The 24640-nt window shown below is 42.3% G+C and overlaps 1 protein-coding gene and 1 long non-coding RNA gene across 6 annotated transcripts in view; both read left to right on the top strand.

Moving 5' to 3' along the window:
• MLLT3 (MLLT3 super elongation complex subunit) overlaps window positions 1-24640 on the top strand; it is a 136724-nt gene that overhangs the window by 69019 nt on the left and 43065 nt on the right. For all 5 annotated transcript variants that reach the window (XM_035310500.1, XM_035310498.1, XM_035310496.1 and 2 more), the window contains one exon: window positions 20251-20370. In XM_035310500.1, the coding sequence (XP_035166391.1) occupies window positions 20251-20370 (120 nt within the window). The remainder of the gene's footprint in view (window positions 1-20250; window positions 20371-24640) is intronic.
• On the top strand, window positions 1097-16734 carry LOC118156417. Its single transcript, XR_004746257.1, has 3 exons — window positions 1097-1475; window positions 8799-8806; window positions 16718-16734. It is a non-coding gene; the product is annotated as an uncharacterized LOC118156417 (long non-coding RNA).

Genomic DNA, 24640 nt, shown 5'->3' with positions numbered 1-24640 from the left:
AACAACCAAGTGATTAATATTTATTTCTGCAAAACAGAGCCTTATACATGAAGCATTGCTTGCTTGACACTCCATAGATGAAATACAGAAGGGCTATTTTGATGAGAGTAATAAGAGCATAGAATCTTTCTCATTTAAAGAGAATTTTTTTTATATAAAGCAGAATGAATTCAGTAGTTGTAGAACAAGTTAGAAACAGTAAGTATAGGTAAACATGCTGCATTTTTTATAATATATATTACACAGTCTGAACCAGAAAATTTACCAAGACTTGTTCACAAATTTTTAAAATTAGGGGGTACGAAAAAGCCCAAAGGAAGTTAGCCTTTTCACAGGGAAGAAAGGGTCATACCTTTAGAAACATTTATATGACATTTTGTCTGTTAGGGCTCAGCTGAATTTCACACAATGGCAGGATCACTCTTTCTGGCAGGAACCACAAGAGGTTCGGCCTGGGCTCAGGCCGGGCTGCTCAGGGCTTCACCCAGCCAGGACATGAAACCCCCAGGCTTCAGAGTCCCAACCTGCCTGGGCCCTGGCTCCACGGCCGGGCTGTCCTGGTGGGGGAAAGGCTTCTTGTCTCCATCCTGAGCCCCTCGTGCCTTAGCCCATGCCCTGCCTCACGCCCTCCTGCTAAGGAATTTTGGGCAGAGCCTGGCCATGTCTCCTCCATTCCCTCCTGCTGGTGCTGGGGCTGCTGCTGGGTGCCCCCGCAGCCGCCCCTTCTCCTGGCTGAATTGGCCCTGCTCCGCAGCCTCGCCTCGGAGGGCAAGGCCTCCAGCACCACTGCCTTGGTGCCTCCCCTCGTCTCCTGCCTGTTTGAATGTTTTTCCTGTACTCTGGAGCCCAGAAACGGGAGCAGCATCTAGAGCACGAAGCAGATTGGACAGCTCCTGCTCTCCCCTGTCTCCAGCGGCATGCCCTGTTCCCACCACCTGAGGCACTTCTTCTTAGGCACATGGCTGGTCCCAGCTCAGCTTACTGCCATCAGCATCCAGGGCTGTCCTCCAAAGCTGCTCTCCTTCCAAGGCTGCATGGCTGAAGGTCTTGGCGTTTGTCCTATGTGTCATGAGAATTTTGTTAACTTGTTCCTTCAGCCTGTCTGCATCCCTACTGGTGGCCGTCCTGCTTTTGAGTGTCAGCTGCTTCCCCTCCCTAGTAGGTTGTTGAATAGGAGTATGTTCTGTCTCCTCCTGTGGGCCACAAATAGACATGTGCAAGCCTACATTTTGTATATCTACATTAGGACAATGCTTATCTTTATATTTTTGGGCAGTCATAAGTATCAAAAATGGTTAGCCCTATTTAATGCAAATACACAACAGTAGGTTCTGGACTCAAGATAAGAGGGAGCTAGTTTGTGAATATTCTGTCTGCTGAAGAGGATCTTTGAAAACAAAGCAAAAGTAAGTAGTAGGCATAGTCTGAAAGACCTTCTTATCCTGCTGGAGAAGAGAAACAGAAGCATGAGCTGTGTTTTGTGTTTGCATTTATTAGGTGTGAGAGGGTATCTGTGTCTGGACAGTGTATTGCCTTTTTAGTGTGTTTCCAAATAAAACATCAAGATTGTACTCTGGAAAACCTCATGAGCAACTGCTTTAATATTAATCATAATCAGGTCAGTTGTCAATGAACAAGTTTTACCCACGAGTGTAATAATCTAAATGTATTCTGGCAGGGACAGAGTGGGATGAGTAAAAAGGAAAAAAAATAACACTAAACATCCCCTATTATTGTTCATTTTATGTGCCTTCTAATTTTATGTTTCTTGACTTAACAAAGGCAAAAATGCTGCCTAATTGTAAACAATGAAATACAGGATGTTTTAATTGAAGTCTTTTCCTGAACGTATCAGCATTCTTAAAAAGCAATGATGTGAAGTGTTTTGTCTTCTGGAGGAGGCAAACTGCTTTCTTTTTTTTTTTTTGTTTTGTTTTGTTTTTTGTTTTTCTCCAGTCTGCTTCCAAGAAATGGGTCTCTTTCTTGAAGCTGTCATTCAGTCATGCTTCTCTTTAGGTTTTCTGGCCTAGGGATATGTCCAACTGACTCAGGAGACATGATCTAATAACATTCTGTCTGTCTCAGCATTAAAGGTTCATGAAGGGCTTACATCTCCCAACACTGAAAGGTCCATTATACTTTTATGACATGTTGTCCATGGGCTTTGGTTTAGTTGCTGAAAGCTAGCTCTCACTTCCAAGTGTAGGTAGAATAGACAATTGAATGAATCCATCATACACTAACTTATTTGTAACTGCAGTGCTTTAGGCTGAGAAAGGCATTTACAGGAAAATCAAATATAAGAGGTAGATTTTGTACTTACTTAAATGTCAGTAATTAATACTGCTAGCTTACAATTGCCTTTAAGAAAGAGTAATGAGTTGCTGAATTTTCCTCAACCAATGACAAGGCAGGCAAAATCAGGTTAATGTCCTTCAAAAGGAATGATGTATCATATTAATGCTAAATGTTGAGTGGTAGCTCTAGGAAAAGCACCAGGACTTCTGCTGACATGCCTATAAGTAATAGTGTAAACCACTTAATTTCTGTGGATCTCAAAACGCAGACCTCTCATTAGTTCTTTTTCTCCAAGGAAGTCAGAGGAGATGTAGTTCAACTGAAGTAGACTACTGAACATGAATATTTATTTATCATTTTAAATAACATTTTTATTTAACAAAGACTCTATTCTTCGAAGGAAAAAGTGCAGGCTTTATATAAAACATTATGCACCCAACACATCATTTGAATGTAGAACAAGGCATACGCTTTAAGGAAGCAAGCTAGAAGAACAGCTGCAGTTTGTGTTTACTCTTGGAAGTATTTGGCTTCACGCAGGAGCTGAACCTGGAATTTCTTTACATGCTGCCTTTTTCAGAATAGTCCTGTGTAAGCATTTTAGTCCTGTCTAAGCATCTATTTCTTACTGCAGAATTTTCTTGAGATATCATTTGGATGTTCACAACTCTGTTCTTCACTCACCACATACCTCATTGTATCCTAAGTGCAAATTAGCAAGGCATAGTTGCTAGAGCCCATATTCTGTCTTTCAGAGCAATAGGCTATTTCTTAAAGGAAAAAAAAAGTGCGGACAGATTGCCAGTGCCTTCTTATAGTTCCTTTCACACCTTCTCCATATGTATCCTGTCCTTCATATGCCTAAAGATCTCACTGGTTCTCTTGCAGCTCACTTAGAGAGTAAGAATAATGTTTGGATATCCCAGGTATTTAAACTGCACAGTTTAATTACTGCCCAGAGTTTCTATATCCACTACTACCCACTAAGCCAAGCATGATTTTTAGAGTGGTGCCAGTCAATAAGGTAAACTCTGTGAAATATTTCTATCTTAGTGTTACATTTGATATCATGAGAACTGAAACATAAATGTGCCCTTAGTCTTGATTAGTACAAGGTTACCAAACTACAGGCTGTCAGTGATAGAATTATTAGGGTTTGAAAAGATCTCCAAGATCATCTGGTCCAACCATCTGCCTACTACCACTATCACTCACTAAACCATGTCCCTAAGCACCGTGTCCAACCTTTCGGGATGGTGACACCACCACTTCCCTGGGTAACCCGTTCCCATGCCTGACTGCTCTTTCTGAGAAGAAATGTCTCAGAACCTGAACCTACCCCTCATGCAACTTGAGGCCACTCCCTCTAGTCCTATCTCTAGTTCTCTGTGAGAAGAGGCTGACCCCCAGCTCCCCACAGCTTCCTTTCACTTTCAGTTAACTGTAGAGAGCAATGAGGTCTCCCCTGAGCCTCCTCTTCTCCAGACCGAACAACCCCAATGCCCTCAGCTGCTCCTCATAGGACTTGTGTTCCAGGCCCCTCACCAGCTCCATAGCCCTTCTCTGGACATGCACCAGGGCCTCGATGTCCTTCTGGTAGTGAGGGGCCCAAAACTGAACACAGTATTCTACAGCAGAATACAAGGGGATGATCACCTCCCTGGTCCTGCTGGCTACGCTGTTCCTGATACAAGCCAGGATGCCGTTGGCCTTCTTGGCCACCTGGGCACACTGCTGGCTCATGTTCAGGCAAGCATCAGTCAGCACCCCCAGATCCTTTTCCTCTGCACAACTTTCCAGCCACTCTGCCCCAAGCCTGTAGCACTGCATGGGGTTGTTGTGGACAAAGTGCAGGGCCTGGCACTTAGCCATGTTGAACCTCATCCCATTGGCCTCTGCCCATCTATCCAACCTGTCCAGGTCCCTCTGCAGGGCCTTCCTACCTTCTGGCAGATTGACACTTCCCCTCAACTTGGTGAAATCCGCAAACTTGCTGAAGGTGTACTCAGTTCCCTTGTCCAAATCATCAATAAAGACACTAAAGGGGATGGGCCCCAACACCGAACCCTGGGGAACACCATTTGTGACCAGAGTCTAAAAATTACTTTTTTACCCTTCTAGGAAGATTGGCTTCAGAAAATGTATTTCTGTACTCAGGGAAATAAATAGAAACATCTGGTTCAATCTTACAGAGGCTATGCACAATTTACGAAGTCCTTCATCAAGGTTTGCCATCTTCAGAAACATTTTTTAGTGAACTTTCCTCTATGCCCTGATAAGTTTTTATTTATGCTTAAGTATTTCTCTGCCTTTTACCTACATTCATTTGTTCTCATAAATGTCAACAAAGGTTTATGGAGAAAAAAAATGTTTTCAAGAATATACTGGACAAATTCAGTCAAAATATTCAGTATAATTCCCTGTTCTGTCTCTTTCCGTATCTACTGTAAAGGACATTTCCCTTAGAAAATGTTATTATTTCCACAGCAAACTTCCGAAATTTTTGCCACTACTTTCACAGTGTAGTACCCAATGATGAGAAACTAATATGTAATATGTTTCTATTTATGGGTCAAGAGGGAAGAAAGACATTGAACGGGGTGCAGTTTAAAAAAACAAAAAACAGAAGGTATCAGAGTAGAAATTCAGGTTTTTAAAGAAAAAAAAAATCCAAAACTGCTGTTTTTTTTCAAATCTTTGTGTTTTCACTCTGTTAAAGTTTAGACATATCTTTCCAATTACTCCCGAAACCTATGTAATACATGTTTTAAAACATGTTCTTTGTCTATATAATGAAGATGAAATCATGGGGATTTCCCTCTTCTCTCCCCTTCCTTTTTATTTGCAATTCTTCAGTGTCAGTTGGAAGAGTTGGCTTTTACCCAGAGCCAACTTCAGGTATAATGCTGCTTGAGGGAAAGGATTATCTTTAAGCTTGTGCTTTTCATAATTAGGTAATTGAGTTTTCTTAAACTATATATTACTTTAGTTTCAAGTAAATAACTTAAAAAAATTCAAAAACATTTTCTATTCCCTTTAGGCTGTAGATTTTTGTTAGTGGTATTAACATCATTTTTTTGAATAGAAATAATAGTAGTTCAGAAAAATTATCTTTGTTGTTTCTCTTAGTGCTTTCAGTAGTGAATGAACTTGTTCTTCATTGTGAAATGATGTGGGGTGGCAGCAGCCCAGGACCACACAAAGAAATTGGCTTATTCTGTATGCCAGACAAGTATAATTGCATCCTCAGTGCTGCAGAAATATAATGGGCCATTTTGCCTGGAATTCTAACAGATATGTAATAGAACGGACTAAAAGTACAACTCAAATATTTCAGCAGCGTGTTATGGAGAATTTTATCTGCTTGTCTAAGACTACTGTTTAGAGGTGTTCCTGGATTACCATCTAATTAAGTGAAACATGAAGTAGCTTGGTGTGGACCCTTTTGAGGCAAGATTATTCCAACTGTGATAGCCTTCTTGTATTCTGGAAAACAAAAAATAAGAGACAGATGAGCTTTTTAGTAGTGGTTCATTCCCCTGCAGAAACTCTAATGTTCTTTGAGGAGATTGTCTTGATGTGGAACAACTGTGACAGCTCATGCAGTTTTTTAACTGTTTGAGAATCTGTGTAGTATGGTAGGACTGATTACTGCATATCAGGAATCAGAGGATGCATGTTTGCAGAAATTGTCGGTAAGAGAAGACCAGCTTCCATCGAACATTTTGAGGCTGTTCTTCATGCTTCCTGTACTGGGATCTGAAAAGCACTGTTTGGAGTTGAGAAAAAAGGATGCTCTTGTTGGATAGCTGGGTACTCCAAGCTGTTAAACATGTTGGTTGATAACACTTGTCTTGGTCGGGTCAATTTTTGTAGGGCAACTTGTGAATCAGTGGTGAGCAGGATTATGTACAGGTGTTATGGTTTTGTAATGTTGCCCAACTTGCTGGGAAAAAGGGTTTCTAATTCAATATAATATCTATAGAATCATAGAATAGCTTTGAAGGGATCATCTAGCCAAACTCCCTTTAAATGCCTTTGGACATTTACAGCTTCTCTGGGTAACCTCGTCCAGTGCCTCACTGCCTTCACTGTGATTTTTTTTTTTTTGTCTATAGAATCTAAATCACACTCTTTCAGTTTAAAATCATTACCATTTGTCCTATTACTACACTCCCTGACAAACAGTTCCTCTTCTGCTTTCTTGTAGGTTGTAAGCCCCCATTAAGGTACTAGAAAGCTGCAATGAGGTCTCCCAGAGTCTTCTCTTCTCCAGGTTGAACGACACCAACTTCCTCAGCCTGTCTTCATAGGAGAGGTGCTCCAGTCCTCTGATCATCTTTGTGGTCCTCCTGGGCACTTGCTCTAACAGTTTCATGTCCTTCTTATGTTGGGGTCCGTAGAACTGAATGCAGTGCTCCAGGTGCCGTCTAATGAAAGCAGAGTAGAGGGTGAGAACCACCTCCTTTACCCTGCTGGACAGGCTGCATTTGGTGCAGCCTAGGATGGAGCTGGCTTACAGTGAGAAGGCCCAGACTGCCAGCTCATGTTTAGCTTTTCATCCACCAACATGCCCACATCCTTCTCCTCAGGGCTGCTCTCAATCTTTTCTCCACCCAGCCTGTATTCATGTTGGAATTGCCCTGACCCACGTGTAGCATCTTGCACTTGTCTTGTTGAACTCCATGAGGTTCACACAGGCCCACCTCTCAAGCCTGTCCAAGCCTCTCTGGAGGACATCCCTTCCTTCCAGCGTATTGACTGCACCACAGAGCTTGGTGTCATGGTCAAACTTGCTGAGGGTACACTCAGTTTCACTCTCTACATCACTGACAAAAATGTTAAACAGTACTAGTCCCAGTACTTCCTCCTGAGGAACATGACTCATTGGTCTCTACCTGGACATTGAGCTCTTGACTGTCATGCTCTGGATGCAACCATCCAACTAATTCATTTTCCACTGAGTGGAGAGCATCTCTCAAATCCATGTCTCTCCAATTTAGTGTTGTGGGACCATGTCAACAACCTTATAGAATTCCAGGTAGATGACATCAGTTGCTTTTGCCTTGTCCACTGATGTAATCAATCCATCATAGAAGGCTATGACTATATATATCTTCATAAATGGTCTGGCTGATGGGATTGAAAGCATCATGACTATGTTTGCTGATGGTACTGAACTGCATGGTGAGGTGGACAGCTCAGGGGGAGAGCTGTCTTACAGAGAGACATGGACAGGCTGGAGGAGTGGGCGAGCAAAAATTATATGAAGTTTAACCAAGGCAACTGCAAGGTCCTATACCTGGGACAACACATCCAAAGAGCCCAGTCTATGACAGCATCTGTGTGGTGGCAGGAGTAGCCTTGTTGAAAGGGACCTGGTAGTCCTGGCACATGACGAACTGAACATGGGTTGGCATTGCATCACTGCAGTAATGGAAACAAATCAGGTCCTGGGCTGCATCTGCAGTGTTGTTACTAGCTTGTCAGACAGCACCTATGATACTGTGTCTAGTTCTGGTCCCCACAATTCAAAAAAGAGACAGACTTGAGAGGGTCCAAAGAAGGGTCAGGAAGCTGATCAAAAGGCTAGAGAACCTGCCTTATAGAGAGAGACTGAAGGAGTTAGGCCTTTTCACAAGGGGGGAACCTTGTCACTGTATTACAGTGCTTAAAGGGTGTATGCAAAGAAGAAGGAGGTCTTTTTCTTCACAAGGAGCTATATGGAGAAGACAAGGGACAATGGATACAAGTTACACTGGTAGAGGTATTGTCTTGGTATGAGACATTTTTTTACGGTAAGAATCGCTGGAATGAACTCACCTGGGACGTGATTTGTCAGGCTGCTAGATAATCTCTTTTAGGCTCCTTTTTCCCATGAAAGGTCAAACCTGATGATTTTCTGAGGTACCTTCCAACATGGACTGTTCTCTGATTCCATGATTATGTAGTTAATTGATGGTGCACAGCTGTTCCCTGATCTGTTCCTTTGTTCATTGGTACAAAGAACTACATAAATACAACACACAGCAACTTTTCATTCAATGGTATTCAGTTGTTTTGAGTATCAAATTGGAACAGACTTAGAGGGTGCTTGAAATCTGAGTATTATGGGGTCTGGTCACGTCAGGTGGATGAAGCAGGTAGAATTGTTCCTTCCCAATATGAATAGCAGTTCTACTTACTGTGTTTTTGGAGAATTAACTTTTCCTTTGCCCTTGCCCTTTTATTTAAAACAACTGGCAGAGGTTTCAATTACTAGCCCAAAAGCTGTCTTTGGTGAACTGGAGGTGTGAAAGTACTGTGAGCAGATTTATTTGAATACTATATAGTTTATGACATAGTGACACATATGGCAAAATGATATTATTTTTCTCTAGGATTTGACTGATAGGAAGAGTATTTAAAAAAAGGAAAAATAACTATCTTGTATATTTGCCTGCAATGGCAAAGAGAGTAAAAGATAGTTTATGTACACTTTTCTCTGTGGTGGGAGATAGTAACTATAGTAGGTAACACCAGCAAGATGTTAAAATATTTGTATGCTCCATTAAGATTTAGTCTTGCATTGTTTTCATAATTTTTTCTTGGATATGTTATTAGGACGAGATCTTGTTTAACCTTATTTTTGATGTTAACTCTTCGTTATGCTAAGCTAAATTTTCTTTTTTAAGGAATGGCTTACTAACAGTGGTATTACGAAACTTCCTATTTACAGCATTAAAAAAATAAAAAAATAAAAGTAGTTTTCTCTTGCCACAGTTTATTATTGTGTGTTAAGAAGCTGCCTACGCTGATGCTGCAGCCATTCTTTCACAGAGGAAGTGAGTGGAATGTGTCTCTGACTTGGATTATTAAAACAACTCCTCTCTCAAAACTGTCCATTAACTGTCCATGTCTCTGGTGCTGCTAGAGCTGATACTCCTTGGAGCAGGACAAGGAATAACATCAGTGGACGTCTGTGTTTTTTTCTGTTTTTGCTCATTCACATCAAGTAGTTTTTCTATTAATCAGTGCTGGTATTGGTCTGTGTTCTTTGTCTTGACCCGCAGTCATCATCTCTTCATATTCAGTAGATTTCAGGCTGGCTTTCTTTGGAGTTGGCTTCACTCACAAGCTTTTTATATGCCTTATGAAATAACTTATCTACTCTTTTTTATTCTCTTCCTTGAACATCATCTACCCCAACTCTCATGTTGTATGGTGGAGCTTCTCCTGAACAGCATAGGGTCTCTCTGAAAAATAGTTCTCTGTGTATCATCTTGCTGACAGTTCACTTGATCCTTGGGGTCATTAATGAAAACATTAAACAGTTCTGAAACAAGTATTGAATCTAGAGGGATACCCATAGTCACTAGCCTCCAGCTGGATCTCATGTATCTCAGCAGGATCCTTTGCAACCAGTATTCCATTCAGTTTTCTACCTGTCTCTTCTATTAATCTATCTCATATCTCATAAATCTGGCTGCAAGGAGGCTATGGCAGATACGCACAAAGCTTTGCATAAAATTAAGGTATACAATACCTTATGCCTTTCCCCTTATCCACAATGTGAATCACAGAAAGCAGTCCGGTTAGTTGTTTTAATCGGGCAGGAGTGCTCTTACCAAACTTATGCTGACTGCTCTCTGTCACCTTCTTGTCCTTTGAGTGTCTGAAAGTTTCTTCCAGGTGGATTTTCTCCATCATCTTCCCAGGAAATGAGGTGAAGTTTACAGGCCTGTTGTTCTCTGGTTCTTCATTTTTGCTCTTGAAGAGGAGTGTGACATTTGCTGTTCTGTAGTCATAAGGAACCAATGCCAATCACCGTGATGTTTTAAGGATGTTAGCCACTTCGAAGTGGTACTGGCTGCCTCCTTCAGGACCCTTGCATCCCATCTGGTACCTTGAATGTGAGTGTCCTTGTGGACAAAGTGTCCCCTAATTTCACTGTCTCTTGTGGGCACTGCCTTACTCCTGTAGACTCTCTGAGGACTCTCAGGGACCTTGGAGGCCTGATGGAAAGAGGTCTTACTAGAGAAAACACGCAAAAAGAGCATTGAGTATATCAGCCAAGTCCTTTGTCCCAAAATTCCTTGCCTCGTTGAGCAGTGGGCACATACTGTTCTTTACCTTCCTGTTACTCTGCCTGTTTTTAGAAGCGCTCCTTTTTGTCGTGTATATCATGCACACCTATGCCTGCAAAGAGTTATCTGAAGTTCTCACCAATAGATAAAGCTTTTTAAATTGAGACTTAAACAGAGTGAAACAAAAAACATGGACACATGTTTTAGTCCAACCTAATCTCTCATTTCTCCATCATCTCAACCCTGATTGTTATACTGGAAGACTAGCTGTTTTCTCTTGGTCGCGTTGCTTTGTCATTCAGAACCAGGTCCTCTAATCCACCCAAAATTTTTATCATCTTTTAACATTTATAAATGAGAGGCATATCTAATTGCCTAATTACATAATGTATGTTGTGTACTAAAACAGAACTCTTTTTGGTCAGACTGTCTTGTTTTTTACCTGAATTTCTTTTTCCTATTTTTATCCAGAAAGGTGTATCATCCCAATCTGTTTTTTCTATGCTTCTCTGCAACTCTGTAGTTTCATGCTTAAAAGTTTGTCTTTATTTTAAGTATTAGTTTAATTCCTTGCCAGTTTATGTAGAACATGCTTTATTCAGATACTGTATCCCTTCCAAAGTTTGCAGGCTTGCTAGTGATAGCCGTTTTTCCTCTTCTATTGTCAAGTTTGTGTTGAGACTGCGTTTCTATCTACTGATGAGTTTGATATTGGAAGCCTTGTATAATATGCTACCAGTGAAACTTGCATTGCAAGTGTCCTTTTCAGCCTAGTGTTTAGACTCCTTGTTTTCTCATGCCACTGGTACCATGTGGCCAAGATCATGGAGAGCTGCCCAGCACTACCAGGTTTTCTTTTGAGAAACCATCTTTGTCTGTACCATGTAGCTGCTTGTTGGTCTCTTCCAGCACTGCACTCACTTGCGCCTGATACAACTATTCAGCATTAGAGTCTTCTTTTTGCTACCAGGTATTTGTAGGACTTAGGACAAGGATGTTTTTTCATCTCCTTTTCTCCTTTAGTGGCTTTGGTGTTGTTTTTTTACTACATTGTCAGGAGAGAAGGTTTGAGGTTTGGGAAATCATAATCTGTGAAGAAGCCATCATACCTTTAACACATTTGGATCTAACAGTGGCCCTATGAAACCATACCAGGCCTTATGTATTGACTAAGCGATATCCTTCATATCATCAGGCAGTTTTCTCCTGTTTCTCTGTGGTCCTCGTGTGATCAGCTGGCTTCCACAGCTCTCAGCCATCTTTGTACAGAGCCGTGCACTGTCAAACCCCCACTGCCACAAAAGGCAGCCCTAGGGAGCACCAGTGACCAGGGCACAGTGCGGCAGTTTGTGTGGAAGAGCGCCTCTATGGAGGAGGGCTGTCCTGCTGGCTGAGTGGGAGGCTTTGAGGTACATGTCCTGTGACCATCTGCAGAGGTCAAGGGCACTCATCCTACCTCATTCTCTTCAGCAGAATGGTGGGCACTTGTCCAAGAGCATAGGCTGCAGCTCTGGCTGGGGGTCTGCACCACCTACCCCAGCAGTGCTAGAGGAGCCTCTACACCCACATGGAGCTGCTGAAGGGAGAGGCTGAAGAGCAGACCTTGGATGGCTGGAAGTGGCTGGACCTTTTCCAGTGGCAGACATGCCTGCAAAAGATGTGCCTGTGTGGAGGACCTCTTGCAGCAGGTGGCTGAGCTGTGAGAGGTGGTGAGAAGGCTGGTTTAATACCAGGGAGGCCAAGATTGAGTTAGATAGCTGGTTCTAAGCACAGTCTGCAGTGCACCCACAGCCCATGACCAAGCAAACGAACTTCCCCCGCAGCACACAGGAAGGAGGGAGAGCTAATAATGTGGAAGAATGGAAGCTTGCAACAGCAAGGACCAGCAGGGGGAAGAGACTTACCCTGAAGCCTGAGGTGCCCTTGCAGAACTGCTTCACTGCTCTGCAGCTTAAAGAGGAAAGATTCATCACATCAGGAGTGAATGAATAAGGAACTGGAACTAAGTAAGGTAGCCTGATGTCTTCTCTGTATAACAACCATCGTGACCAAGAAAATGTGACAGGTCATGGTAGCAGGTGACTCTCTTCTGAGAGGTACAGAGGCATCTAACCTGACACACTCTAGAGGCCTACTGGGGGTTTTTATCAGGGATGTCACCAAGAGATGGCTAAGCCTCGTACAGTCCACTGTTATCTACTGCACTGTTGTTTCACATGGGCACCAATAATAAACCCAGGAGCAGCCTGAGGAGTATCAAGGATTACAGAGACCTGGGAGCAGTGTTAAGGGACTCAGGAGCTCAGGTAGATTTGTCATCGGTCCTCCCAGTCAAAGGGAAGGGGATTGAAAGGGTAATCAACAGATGGTTACAGGGCTAGTGCCACAGACAGGGGTTCAATTTCTTAGACCGTGGAACTAGCTTTGAGAAACCTGGGGTGATGGGGTCCACCTGTTAGAGGAGGGGAAGAACATCTTCAGTCACTGGCTTGCCAAGATGGTGAGGAGGGTTTTAAACTAGAGTTGTGGTGGGAGGGGAACCTCAATCAGTCCTGCTTATCCCAGTGGGACACCAGTGTCAGTGGTAGGTGTCCAGAGCCTGGAGAAGAGTCACGGGTTAGCAGGAGAGCACCTGAAGGGCAGCACAAAGTAGTGCCAGCTACTCCAGTCAGTCAGCTTCATCAGGGGCCCAACTCAAATGTCAAATGTCTCTATGCTAACACCTGTAGCATGGCAGATAAACAAGACGAGTTAGAGACGTGCACATGCCTGCAGGGCTGCGATCTTACTTGCATTACAGAGATGTGGTGGGATGGCTCCTACAGCTGGAGTGTTGGAATGGAAGGATACAGGCTCTTTAAGAAGGACAGGCAGGGGATATGACGAAGGGATGTTGCTATCTATGTCAATGAGCAGCTGGAGTGCATGGAGCTCTGCCTGGGGATGGATGAGAAGCTGACAGATAGTGTATGGGTCTGGATTAAAGGGAGGGCAGGGATGGGTGACATTACAGTGAGAGTGTGCTACAGACCATCTGACTAAAAAGATTGAGTGGTTGAGACCCTCTGTAGGTACAAAACAGCAGCCTCATATTCATGAGTCCTGGCCCTCTTGGGGGACTTAAACTGCTCTGATTCCTGTTGGAGGGACAACACAGCAGGGCATAAACCATCCAGGGATATTCCTGGAATGCATCGATAATAACTTCCTTCTCCATCCAAGGACAGAGGTTCTGTGCTGGACCATGTTCTCACCAAAAAGGAGGGGCTAGTGGGGAATATGAAGCAGAAGGGCAGCCCTGGCTGCAGTGACCATGAAATGGTCGAGTTCAAGATCTTGAGGCAGTTTACAGGGGAGCAGATCCTCCTGGAAACTATGCTAAGGCACATGGAAGATAGGGAAGTGTTTGGTGACAGCCAGCATGGCTTCACTAAGGGCAGATTGTGACTGACATATCTGGCAGCCTGTGATGGGGTTATAGGATTGGTAGAAGAGCAACTGACGTTTATCTACCTGGACTTGTGCAAAGTGCTTCACACTGTCCCCCATGATATCCTTGCCTCTAAATTGGAAAGACATGGATGGGATGTACGGACCTCTTGGTGTGTAAGGAATTGGATGGGTGGTCAAACTCACCTGGATACATACAAGTCCATGGGACCTGATGGGATTCATCTCAGGGTGCTCAGAGAGCTGACTAGTGTCATCATGGGACATCTCTCAAATTTTTTTAAAAGTCTTGGGAATCTGGAGAGGTCTCAGTAGACTGGAAGCTGGCAAATGTACCAATTTGCAAGAAGGGTAAAGAAGTTGTGGCAGTTACAGGCCTGTCAGTCTCACTTCAGTGCCTGGTAAAATTATGGAGAATATTATTCTGGAAGTTACTGAAAAACACCTAAAGGACAACACAGTCATTGGTCAAAGCCAGTATGGGTTCATTAGGGGAAGGTCACATCTAACAAACTTAATTTCCTTCTATTCACAGAATCATTTAGGTTGGAAGAGACCTCCAAGATCACCTAGTCCAACCTCTGACCTAACACTAACAAGTCCTCCACTAAACCATATCCCTAAGCTCTGCATCTAAACGTCTTTTAAAGACCTCCAGGGATGGTGACTCAACCACTTCCCTGGGCAGACCATTCCAGTGCCTAACAACCCTTTCAGTAAAGAAGTTATTCCTAATGTCCAACCTAAACCTCCCCTGGTGCAACTTTAGCCCATTCCCCCTCGTCCTGTCACCAGGCACGTGGGAGAACAGGCCAACCCCCACCTCGCTAATGCCTCCTTTAAGGGACCTGTAGAGTGCGATAAGGTCGCCCCTGAGCCTCCTCTTCTCCAGGCTGACCAATCCCAGCTCCCTCAGCCGCTCCTCGTAAGACTTGTTCTCCAGACCTCTCACCAGCTTTGTAGCCCTTCTCTGGACTCTCTTGAGCACCTCCATGGCCTTCTTGTAGTGAGGGGCCCAAAACTGAACACAGTACTCGAGGTGCGGCCTCACCAGAGCTGAGTACAGGGGGACAATCACTTTCCTAGACCTGCTGGCAAAAGTGTTTATTATGCAAGGCAGGATGCTGCTGGCCTTCTTGGCCACCTGACCACACTGCTGGCTCATATTCAGCCGACTGTCAACCAATACTCCCAGGTCCTTCACAAGATTACCCAGCTAGTTGACCAAAGGAAGCTAGTCGATGTAATCTTTCTGGATTTCAGTAAAGCTTTTGATACTGTCTCTGCAAGTATCCTTCTTGGTAATCACCACCAGTGTGAAGTTTAACAAGTTTCAAATACAACAAATATCTGAATATAAGCCAGCAGTGTGCCCTGGCAGCCAGGAGGGCCACCCATGTCCAGGGGTGCACACAGCATCGCTAGCTGGTCAAGGGAAGTGATTGTCCCACTCTGCTCTGTGCTGATGCAGCCTCACCTTGAGTGCTGTGTGCAGTTCTGGGTATCACAGTATAACAAAGGTAGATGTTCGTGCCCAAAGGAGGGCAACAAATACTGTAAAGGGTGTACAGGAGAAGACATACGAGGAGCAGCTGAAGTCACTTGGATTGTTCAGCCTGAAGAAGAGGAGACTGAGGGGAGACCTTATTGCAGTCTACAACTTCCTCAGAAGGGGAGTGAAGGAGAAGGCGCTGAGCTCTGCTCTCTGGTGACTAGTGATAGGACCTGAGGGAACGTCTTGAAGCTCTGATAGGTGAGAAGCTGTGACAGGTGAGGTTCAGGTTGAGTATCAGGAGAAGATTTTTCACCAAGGGGGTTGTCGGGCACTGGAATAGGATCTCCAGGACAATGGTCACAGCACCGAGCCTACCAGAGTTCAAGAAGTGTTCAGACAATGCTCTCAAGACACGCAATCTGATTTTTATTCATTTATTTATTCTTGGAGGGTCCTTTGGGGATGCAGGAGTTGGACTTGGTGATCCTTGTGGATCCCTTCCAACTCAGATGTTCTGTGATCCTATGATTCTGAATTGGAGAGACATGGGTTTGGATGGACCACTCACTGGATAAAAAATTGGCTGGATGATTGCATTTAGAGAGTTGCGGTCAAGATCTTGATGTCCAAATGGAGAGCGGTGATAAATGGCATTCCACATGGAATGGTATTCCACAGTACATTCTATGGTTTGGGTCCGGTGCAATATAACACTTTTGTCAGTGACATAGACAGTGAAATTGAGTGTACCCTCAGCAAGTTTGCCCATGACACCAAGCTCTGTGGTGCAGTCAGCACACTGGAGAGAAGGGATGCCATCCAGAGGGACCTGGATTGAGAGGTGGGCCTGCATGAACCTCATGGAGTTCAACAAGACAAGTGCAAGGTGCTGCACCTGGGTCAGGGCAATCCCAAATATGAATACAGGCTGGGTGGAGAATGGATTGAGAGCAGCCCTGAGGAGAAGGATGTGGGCATGTTGGTGGATGAAAAACAAAGCATGAGCTGGCGGTGCGGGCTTACAGCCCAGGAGGCCAACCATTTTTCAGGCTGCATCAAAAACAGCATGGCCAGCAAATGAAGGGAGATAATTCCCCCCCACTGCTCTGCCATTGTGAGACCCCACCTGGAGAACTGCATTCAGCTCTGGGTTCCCCAGCATAAGAAGGACATGGACCCAAGAGGAGGACCATGAAGATGATCAAGGGGCTGGAGCACCTCTGCTATGAAAACAGGCTGAGGAAGTTGGTGTTGTTCAGCCTGGAGAAGAGAAGGTTCTGGGGAGACCTCATTGCAGCCTTCTAGTACATAATGGGGGTCTCCAGGAAAGCAGGAGAGGGATTCTTTATCAGGATGTGTAGTGATAAGACGGGGGTAATGATTTTAAACTGAAAGAGGGTAGATTTAGGTGGAATTGAAATGGAATTCAGACATCGGGTTTAAAACATTCAAGAGGAAGTACTTTTTCTGTAAGGAAGAAATTCTTCACCATCTTTAGAAGTCTCTTCCAACCCAAACTGTTCTATGATTTTTTGAAGTTGAATGATTAAGTTGTGGAACTTGTTGCAGAAGGAGTTTCAGATCCAGGAAAAGAAAATGAATAGAAAAGCAGTTAGACAAATTTATAAAAAATGGACTAGCAATGAGCATTGTTAAAAACAATGTTATGGATATACCTTCTGGTGCAGGAATTCCCTAAACCATCAATTGCTGAGAGGAGGTAGGAGAAAGGGAAAGAATAGTTCTCCATTATTTGTCCCGTTCTTGTGTTTTTTCCTTTAACTGTCACTGTTGACCACATCAAAGACATGCTGTGATCTTTGCTTAACCTTTCCTCTCCCTGAATATAGTCAATATTAAGCTAAACCACTGAAGGAACAGCAAAACTATAACTGGATCTTCATGCTTTGAGTGCTGGTGAATTCAGGATGTTATTGTATTGCTTTAAAGCTGAGCTGTTGCCTCTGTCATTTCACCTTGCTTTGCTAATACCAGAACTGTTGTCAGATACTGCTTCATTGGGTACTTGTGGAAGTGGTTGAGGAGTTAATACTTTTGCTGGGTTTTGTCCCTAAATTTATTGTTGGAGCAGACAAGCGTCCACCCCAAATGGTCTTGGGTGCCTGGCCTATGCATGGGCTGTGGTATTGTCAGCATACTGGAGTAAACACTTCTGTGCAGCTTTAAGCCAGCAGGAAACTTGGCAGTGCAGAAGGGAGGAAGTGAGTATAGATAGAGTGGCCTTATTGGAGACCTCTTAGTTTGCTTTTGATGACCTTGCATTCTTGCTGTAGAGTTAATGGCTTGCTTTGATAAACTCATTTCCATCTTTTCCTCTTTTTATGTAGCCTTGACTTAATGTAGCTGTGTATGTATACATACAAACACAGATAGACACATCTATAAACAGTATATGCTGCCAGTGTGATAGCAGCAATGTGAAAGTAGGGACTTTCTCTGAAAACTCATTGAAGTATGCCTGCTGTGCTGTGCTTTTCTGTTTGCAAGAGTTAATCTTTGGCTAATAGGAGAATGAAGGGCAGGTACCTGCTGCAGTAGCTGCCATAGTTCTGTTTGCTGGGCTCTTTCGGGAGCAGTGCTTAAACTGGATATATAGCTGTCTATTTGCTAAGTTTATCCAAAAGGGAAATTCATTTCCTTTCAAAAAAAAAAGTATTTGTAGGCACTTTTTGTCCTTTTTTGGGTAATCTTGGCAAACAGAACTAACATATTGCAAGAATTTGAGAGTTTTTAATGTTAATATTAACTTTATTATTTTGAAGGAAGAGAAGACAAGCGATTTTCTCTGATGTAGGGGATTATAGTCAGGACCAGATCCTACTTCTGACAGAGATCGGTTTGGAAGGTAGAGATGTGCATTTTATTGTAGGGGCGAAGAAGTGAATTTTACAGAAGATTTTCTTGGCCTTTTGTTGTCCATATAGTGGTTATCTGGAATACTGAACTGAGGTTCTGCTTTATTGCATTCATTTTTGATTGCATTAAACAACATTTTGAATCAACAATTGCCATTTTTTCATGGAATTTATAATGAAATAGCAGGCTGAAGGAGTCAATATACTGAAATTTTTGTGGCTCACAGTTTGGAAAGTCCAGGTTTTGTCTTCTAAAAAGAGTATGGGATATGTTTTTCTTTGTGTGGAACTAGATTTGCCAAACCTGCCTGACCTCAGATACTAAAGCTGTCTGTCCAAGCCCTGTAGATTTTTCTTTGGAGTCATCCTGTGCCTAAATGTATAATCTGGCATACTGAGACTGTTAATGGTCCAAAAAATCCTCTTATACTTGTCTAGAAACTGAGTTATCTGAGAAATTCATATACTTTTTTTTTTTTTTTTTAATGTCAGCTTTCTAGGAATATTCAGAAATATTTCTAAACTGAAACATTTGTGTATTTTGAAAAAAAGAATTTATGTAGTTGTTGAATCTCAGTTAATTTTAGTGAGTCAGAATTCTGTGCTTCAGGGAGAAAATGGCAGCTTCTGACCCCAGAAGAAAGATTCTTGGCAGAATTTTTTGTTTCTTCGGATTTAATCATCAAGGCAAGGCAGACACTGATCCTCCAGACTGTGTTTCTGCATAACATGCATATGCATCACTCTCTTGCATGAGTGCATGAGCAGAACTGCTTTGTGCCAACAAAATACCTGCTTAAACTCCTCAATAATGGGCAATGTTATATCTACTTCTGCTGAAAGATTAATTGGTTTTAATGTAAGTGGTATTTTCTGTGATGAAGTTGATGGGTTTAAAACATGGCAGTAAGTTTAATTTAAAGGAGAACAATCTTATTTAACCACCCATTTGACTTCTTCTTTTTTAGTAAATAATGATAGAGACAAATGTATTTTTTTTCTATCTGTTGTACAGGTTTACGGCATACACTAGTGGCTACAGATTTTCCTTGTCTTTATAACTGACTTTTTGTTACTTTTACCTTTCCTTGTATTCAGCTGCGCTGAATTCAGCCAAAACACCTCGTAAATTGAGGTTAGAGGGTATTCGTCAGGCTAAATAAAATCATTTACTGTGATTCACAACAGCTAAAAGAATCTCTTGAAAGAAAGAGATTGCTGCTTACCAGTTATTGACATGGGCAGCACAGCCTCAATTTAGGGAAAGTTGATTTAATTTATTGCTGATGAACATACATTTGGATAGTGAGAAGTAAAGGCAAATATTACCTTCTCCTTCCTCCCTCCTTCCCGTGCTCGACTTCACTCCTCCATTCTTGACTCCTCTACGTCTTATCACACCACAAGCAGTACAGGGGGTTCAGTCCGTAACAGTTACCTGCTGCTCCTTGCTCCTCACACTTTTGCCCTGATCCATTATGTGTCCTGTCAGCAGGTTGCTGTGTTTAAAGAACTGCTCTAAAGAACTGACTGTTGGAGCTTGCTGGAACTCACACAGTCCAGCATGGGGCAGCCCCTGGTCTCTCACCGAGGCGACCCCTGCCACCAAAACCTTGCCACCTATACCCAGTACAGTCTTGAGGTGCATTGTTGTAGTTGAAAGCAAAGGCAGATGCACGTACGTATTTCTGTATGGGATATCAGTAGCCTGCAGTGCAGAGCCCTTTAGTGCAGGTGGAACGAACATTCAAAGGTAACAGACATCGCTCAAGACAAGGAAAAGGATGCTATGGACTCAGTTGCAATGCTGTGTTAGAACATGTTTTGCAGTTTTCTGAGTGGCTTGCACTGTACTTAAATGTGAATTGAAATATTTGATTTGTTCATTGAATAGTGGATGGCCATGTGGTTGGCCATGGTCTCATCTGCAGTAGAGAAGAAACAAATATATGGTTTGTTGAAGAAATTTTATTCTCATACTAAAATGATTTACTAGTAACTCAGGCAGGTGAGACTCTCCCTCTGTGAGTAATGTTTGACTTTCGTGCTTTCCCTCTCACAACAGATCATGGTAATGTCAGATGGCACATCATTCTCTTCAGGGCAGAGCCTTCATCTCCCCAACCTTCCCAGTAACTCCCTGTCTTTTTCTGAAGTGAAGAAGAAATCATCTCATGGGCCAAAGGTGAGACTTATTTTGATAGAAAGTACTTAAATGGGCTTTCTGTGGGAAGTAGCTTGAGAAGAAAAACCTTTCTAGGTATTTTTGCAATTTGTGACGTTGTTCAGTGGTGACAACATACTAACATTTCTTCAATATGAACTTACTGTTAGCCACATGCAAACAATCCAGAAAACAGATGTTTGTGAGAATAGGTGCTACCTGAAATACTACTTTTCTGTTTTCTGAACATGCATGGTTGTTTTCCTCCTTTTCCAGAAGGAATTATAATTGCCTGTTGTAGCATTAGGAGATTCTGGTCATGGAAGTGTGATCTACAGAAATGTAAAAATTATTACAAAACACTATAATAATTACTTCATTTGTCTAGTATCTTTAAATGAATGTTTTTTAAGGTAACTGTGTGCAATGAAACCTGGAAGTTATATTCTTTAGAGCATTTTTCATTTTGTTTAAAGTTCAGGGGTTAATTCTTTACTAGGTGTTTCAAATATATTGACAAATCATCAGTCTCTAGGACATCAGATTGAAATCCCAACTTAGGACATGGCAGAAAGATATATTCCAATGAACCTGTTGAATAATATATGGGTCTTTCCAAATAGCAGGGAACTTCAGTAATCAATTAATCACGTGAGAGAATGAAGAGCACCTTGTTATTAAATGGGAAAGAAATGCAGCACAATTACTTGACTCATGAATGAATTAACTTATATAACCTTTTTATGTTCCATTAAATTTTGTGTTTTGATTTGTTTTCATCTTCTCTCAGTCTGAAATGTGTTACTTAATCTTGCTGGTGTCTGAGTTTGTGTACTGCAAGAGCAGTATCATTTTTTATCAATAACTTTCATGTTCTGTAGCTATAAAAATACTATCTTCTGGAAAAATGCTAGTTCTACTGTCTTGTAAGTTTTTGTAAGAACTGTCAAGTAATGAACTATGGGTATGTCTAAGTGTGTCCATTGATAAGAATACATTCCTTTCACAACAGAAAGGATACACAGAGGGCAAAAAAAGCTCTTTGACATGCTCCTGCCTACTTTGTGTTGTATTGGAGTGACTCACAATCTGTAATGCAGTTCTTGCAACATTTAAAGAAGATATGGACGTGTTGTTTTTGTTTTTCTAGTGAGGAGATGAGGATTAGATTGAAGGTACTTACTCTGGCATTTCAAAATTTGTGCTTACTGACGAAGAAGCAGGTAACTGTCCATCTGCTTATTCTAGGACATATCTGCCTATATTTGGACACTGAAGATGAGTTAATTCGCCACCTTACTGTCAGTAATAGGGGTTTTTGTGAGGCTGGATAGCTCTGTAGAATTATGTTTCTGAACCACTACTTGGGATTCAGCTGTAATGTTGGTTCACCCTTACACTGCATGCCGAAATAGGCATACTGAGGCTTGGCCTGAAATAAGCAACCCAAACACCTGTAGAAGGACTTCAGGCTGAGTGCAGAAATTATAACAAGTCCTACACTACTGCTTTTTCTAGTAACCGTGATCTTTGGTAAGTCTTGAATTTGGGTGTAGTTTATTTCACAAGCAAGTGCTAACTGAGATGTTATTTTCTAAGCCAAGCCCGCCCTATAAAGACAGTGAACTTTTGTTTGGAGTAGACAACTGACATGCATGAAGGTGGTTGGGGTGAAGGGATTCTTACATGTTTGCTGCGCTCTTTATTGAAAACAACTGTTTGAAATCTTTCGTTTCTGCTGAAGCAAACACCTGCAGTAAGTTTGACCCAGTTTTACAGCCAGAGGATGATGCTGGAGGAGTCGGTATGAGTCAGATGTACATCACAACTTAGCATTGTATTCAATATTTGTATCTGTGGCCATTGTGACTAGGGAAGTGATTGTCCCTCTGTACTTCACTCTGGTGAGGCTGCACCTTGAATACTGTGTTCAGTTTTGGTCCCCTCACTACAAGAAGGACACTGCGGCCATGGAACATGTCCAGAGAAGGGCCATGAAGCTGGTGAAGGGTCTAGAGAACAACTCTTACAAGTAGTGGCTGAGGGAACTGGGGTTGTTTAGCCTAGAGAAAAGGAGGCCTGGCCAGTAAGCACAGACTTGGAATCCACACAAAAGTCTTTTAATTAACTATTTAAATGAATCTGCAGAATTGGTTGCTTGGTGATCTTTCACAAAGCAAGCACACCTCTGACTTGAAGTACCATTATTTATACACATATAACTTGTGAAACTATTTCTCTAGCTACTTCTGATTGGTTGTTTTAACTTGCCTAGCTTTTCTCATATTGACCATATTTGTTACAGAGGACAATTGTGTGACATGGACACACTGAGTGACATGGACACTGGTGAATGGACACTGAGTCCCATATTTCCACTTTGATGGATATGTTTTTTAACATACTAATGACCTTTAATGAACAAAAAGTTACTATGATCACTCTGGAATCTTACTTCAGCTGTTTTTCTCATACATGTTTTCTTGCTTTCATCCCTTATGCTAGCTCAAGGCCACAATTCTCCCTGTTTTCTTCAAGGTCTTGTTTCCTTGTTTTCTTCAGTTTAGGACTAGGTTAGAAGTGCAGCAGCACGGGGTGTAGACTAGCCAAAGAATCTGGGTTTTAGCTTACTAATTACATTTTATTTATGTATGGTAAAGATTATTCTGTGGAAGCTTTTTTTTCTAATTATTTTGCAATGATTTAGTTTATAAATCATTGCAAATAAATCAATAATTCTCTTCTCCTCCAACATTTAAAACAGCTTTAAGGGAACAAAAAAAAAGTTCTAATATTTCAATCCAGTATTATTTTCTAAGTTGTTTTTTTTTCTCAGCCTGCTCAACTTGTGAAGAATGAGTATTGCCTTGTAACTTACAGATGGAATATTTTTGCTTTCCACCAACTACGTATGGGCTCCTGTGATTAAAGTTGTTAATAAAAGCACTGAGACTATTCTAAGATCTTAGTCCTATACACCCAAATGACCTTATCCATACAGAATGGGGATTTAATGAACATGGTTCTCATTGCAACCTATGGCAAAAGGGGCCAGAAAGGCCAGAAAGACTACTAGAATTTAGCTCCTGTGCTTTCAATGATACTGAAATGAGGTATTTGGATCTTGAGAAGGGTTTGCTGTCCCTAGTCAGAGCATTAAAGTGAGTGGAACAGATAAAAAGAGAGCAAGGTGCTACCATTTGAGGACCATTCTGCCTTCTAGATGTAGTCCATGAAGATTACAGCTAGAACTACATTTAAGCACTGCTTGCTGGTTTTGCCCAGAAACCCACACTTCATAAGTGGTATGCTTATCTGGAAGGAATTCATGGAATCATGCCGATTACCAAGGGTAATATTAAAATGTCTAAAGTGCAAAAGGACACAGGTGGTACTCTGTTGTTCCAGCCTACACCCTGCAAGCCATTTCCAATATGAGAAGTTACCCCTTTGAAGGAAGACAGTGATCTCACTGGGGTGTAGTTCACTGATGAATCATCTCACAGGGAGAAGTCTCTCATTGGGAGAATAAAGCTGTAGCACTAGAAGTAGCCACAGGACAAAGATGAAGTAAACAGGTAAAGGTAGTGCACAGGTGGGGGAACTTGGAGCAGTCTTATTATCTGCACATCATGGCGCTAGCCATATTTGCAGAGTTGTATGCTGTTTTTAAGGGAGCCACTGAATGGATAGGGCACTGAGCAGTCAGTAACTGGCAGGTAAACAGAACCTCAGTTTGGCAAACTGATAGTTGGAAACAATTGCTAGAGATAGGAGAACACAGAGGGCACTACGTACGTATTGGCTGGGTGAACAGACATGATCATTGAAATAATGGCTTGATGGCTGCCCAGTTTAACCAGCAGGTAGGTAGACAGCCTGACTGCAACAAATTAGTGTCTTAAATGATGACCAAGAATGGGAACGCTTACTCGAATGGTTATGTGTTAAATGAGGCCACGCTGGACAAACCTATTTATATGGGGAAGGCATAGCCGAGGACGGCCTGTATCAGTTAAACTGTGAATGAGTCGTGACTGCCTGTTCACAGTGTCGTTTATGACTTAACAAAGACCACCAGAGTAAAGTGCCGTCCCTGCATATCTGAGATAAGAAAACGTTGTGGCACACCTGGCAGGTTGATTACATTTGCCCACTATGACCCTCAGGGGGTAAAAGATACATATTGGTAGGGGTGGAAGCAATCTCAGGAATTACCATGGCCACAGCTGCTACTGCTGCCACAGGGGAAAATACAGTCCATAGCCTGAAGGAATTGTATAGTAGACTT

The sequence above is a fragment of the Oxyura jamaicensis genome, chromosome Z (assembly GCF_011077185.1).
Source record: "Oxyura jamaicensis isolate SHBP4307 breed ruddy duck chromosome Z, BPBGC_Ojam_1.0, whole genome shotgun sequence".
Classification (NCBI taxonomy): Eukaryota; Metazoa; Chordata; class Aves; order Anseriformes; family Anatidae; genus Oxyura; species Oxyura jamaicensis.
Note: the sequence above shows the minus strand (reverse complement) of the source record. Positions and strands in the feature narration are given on the sequence as shown.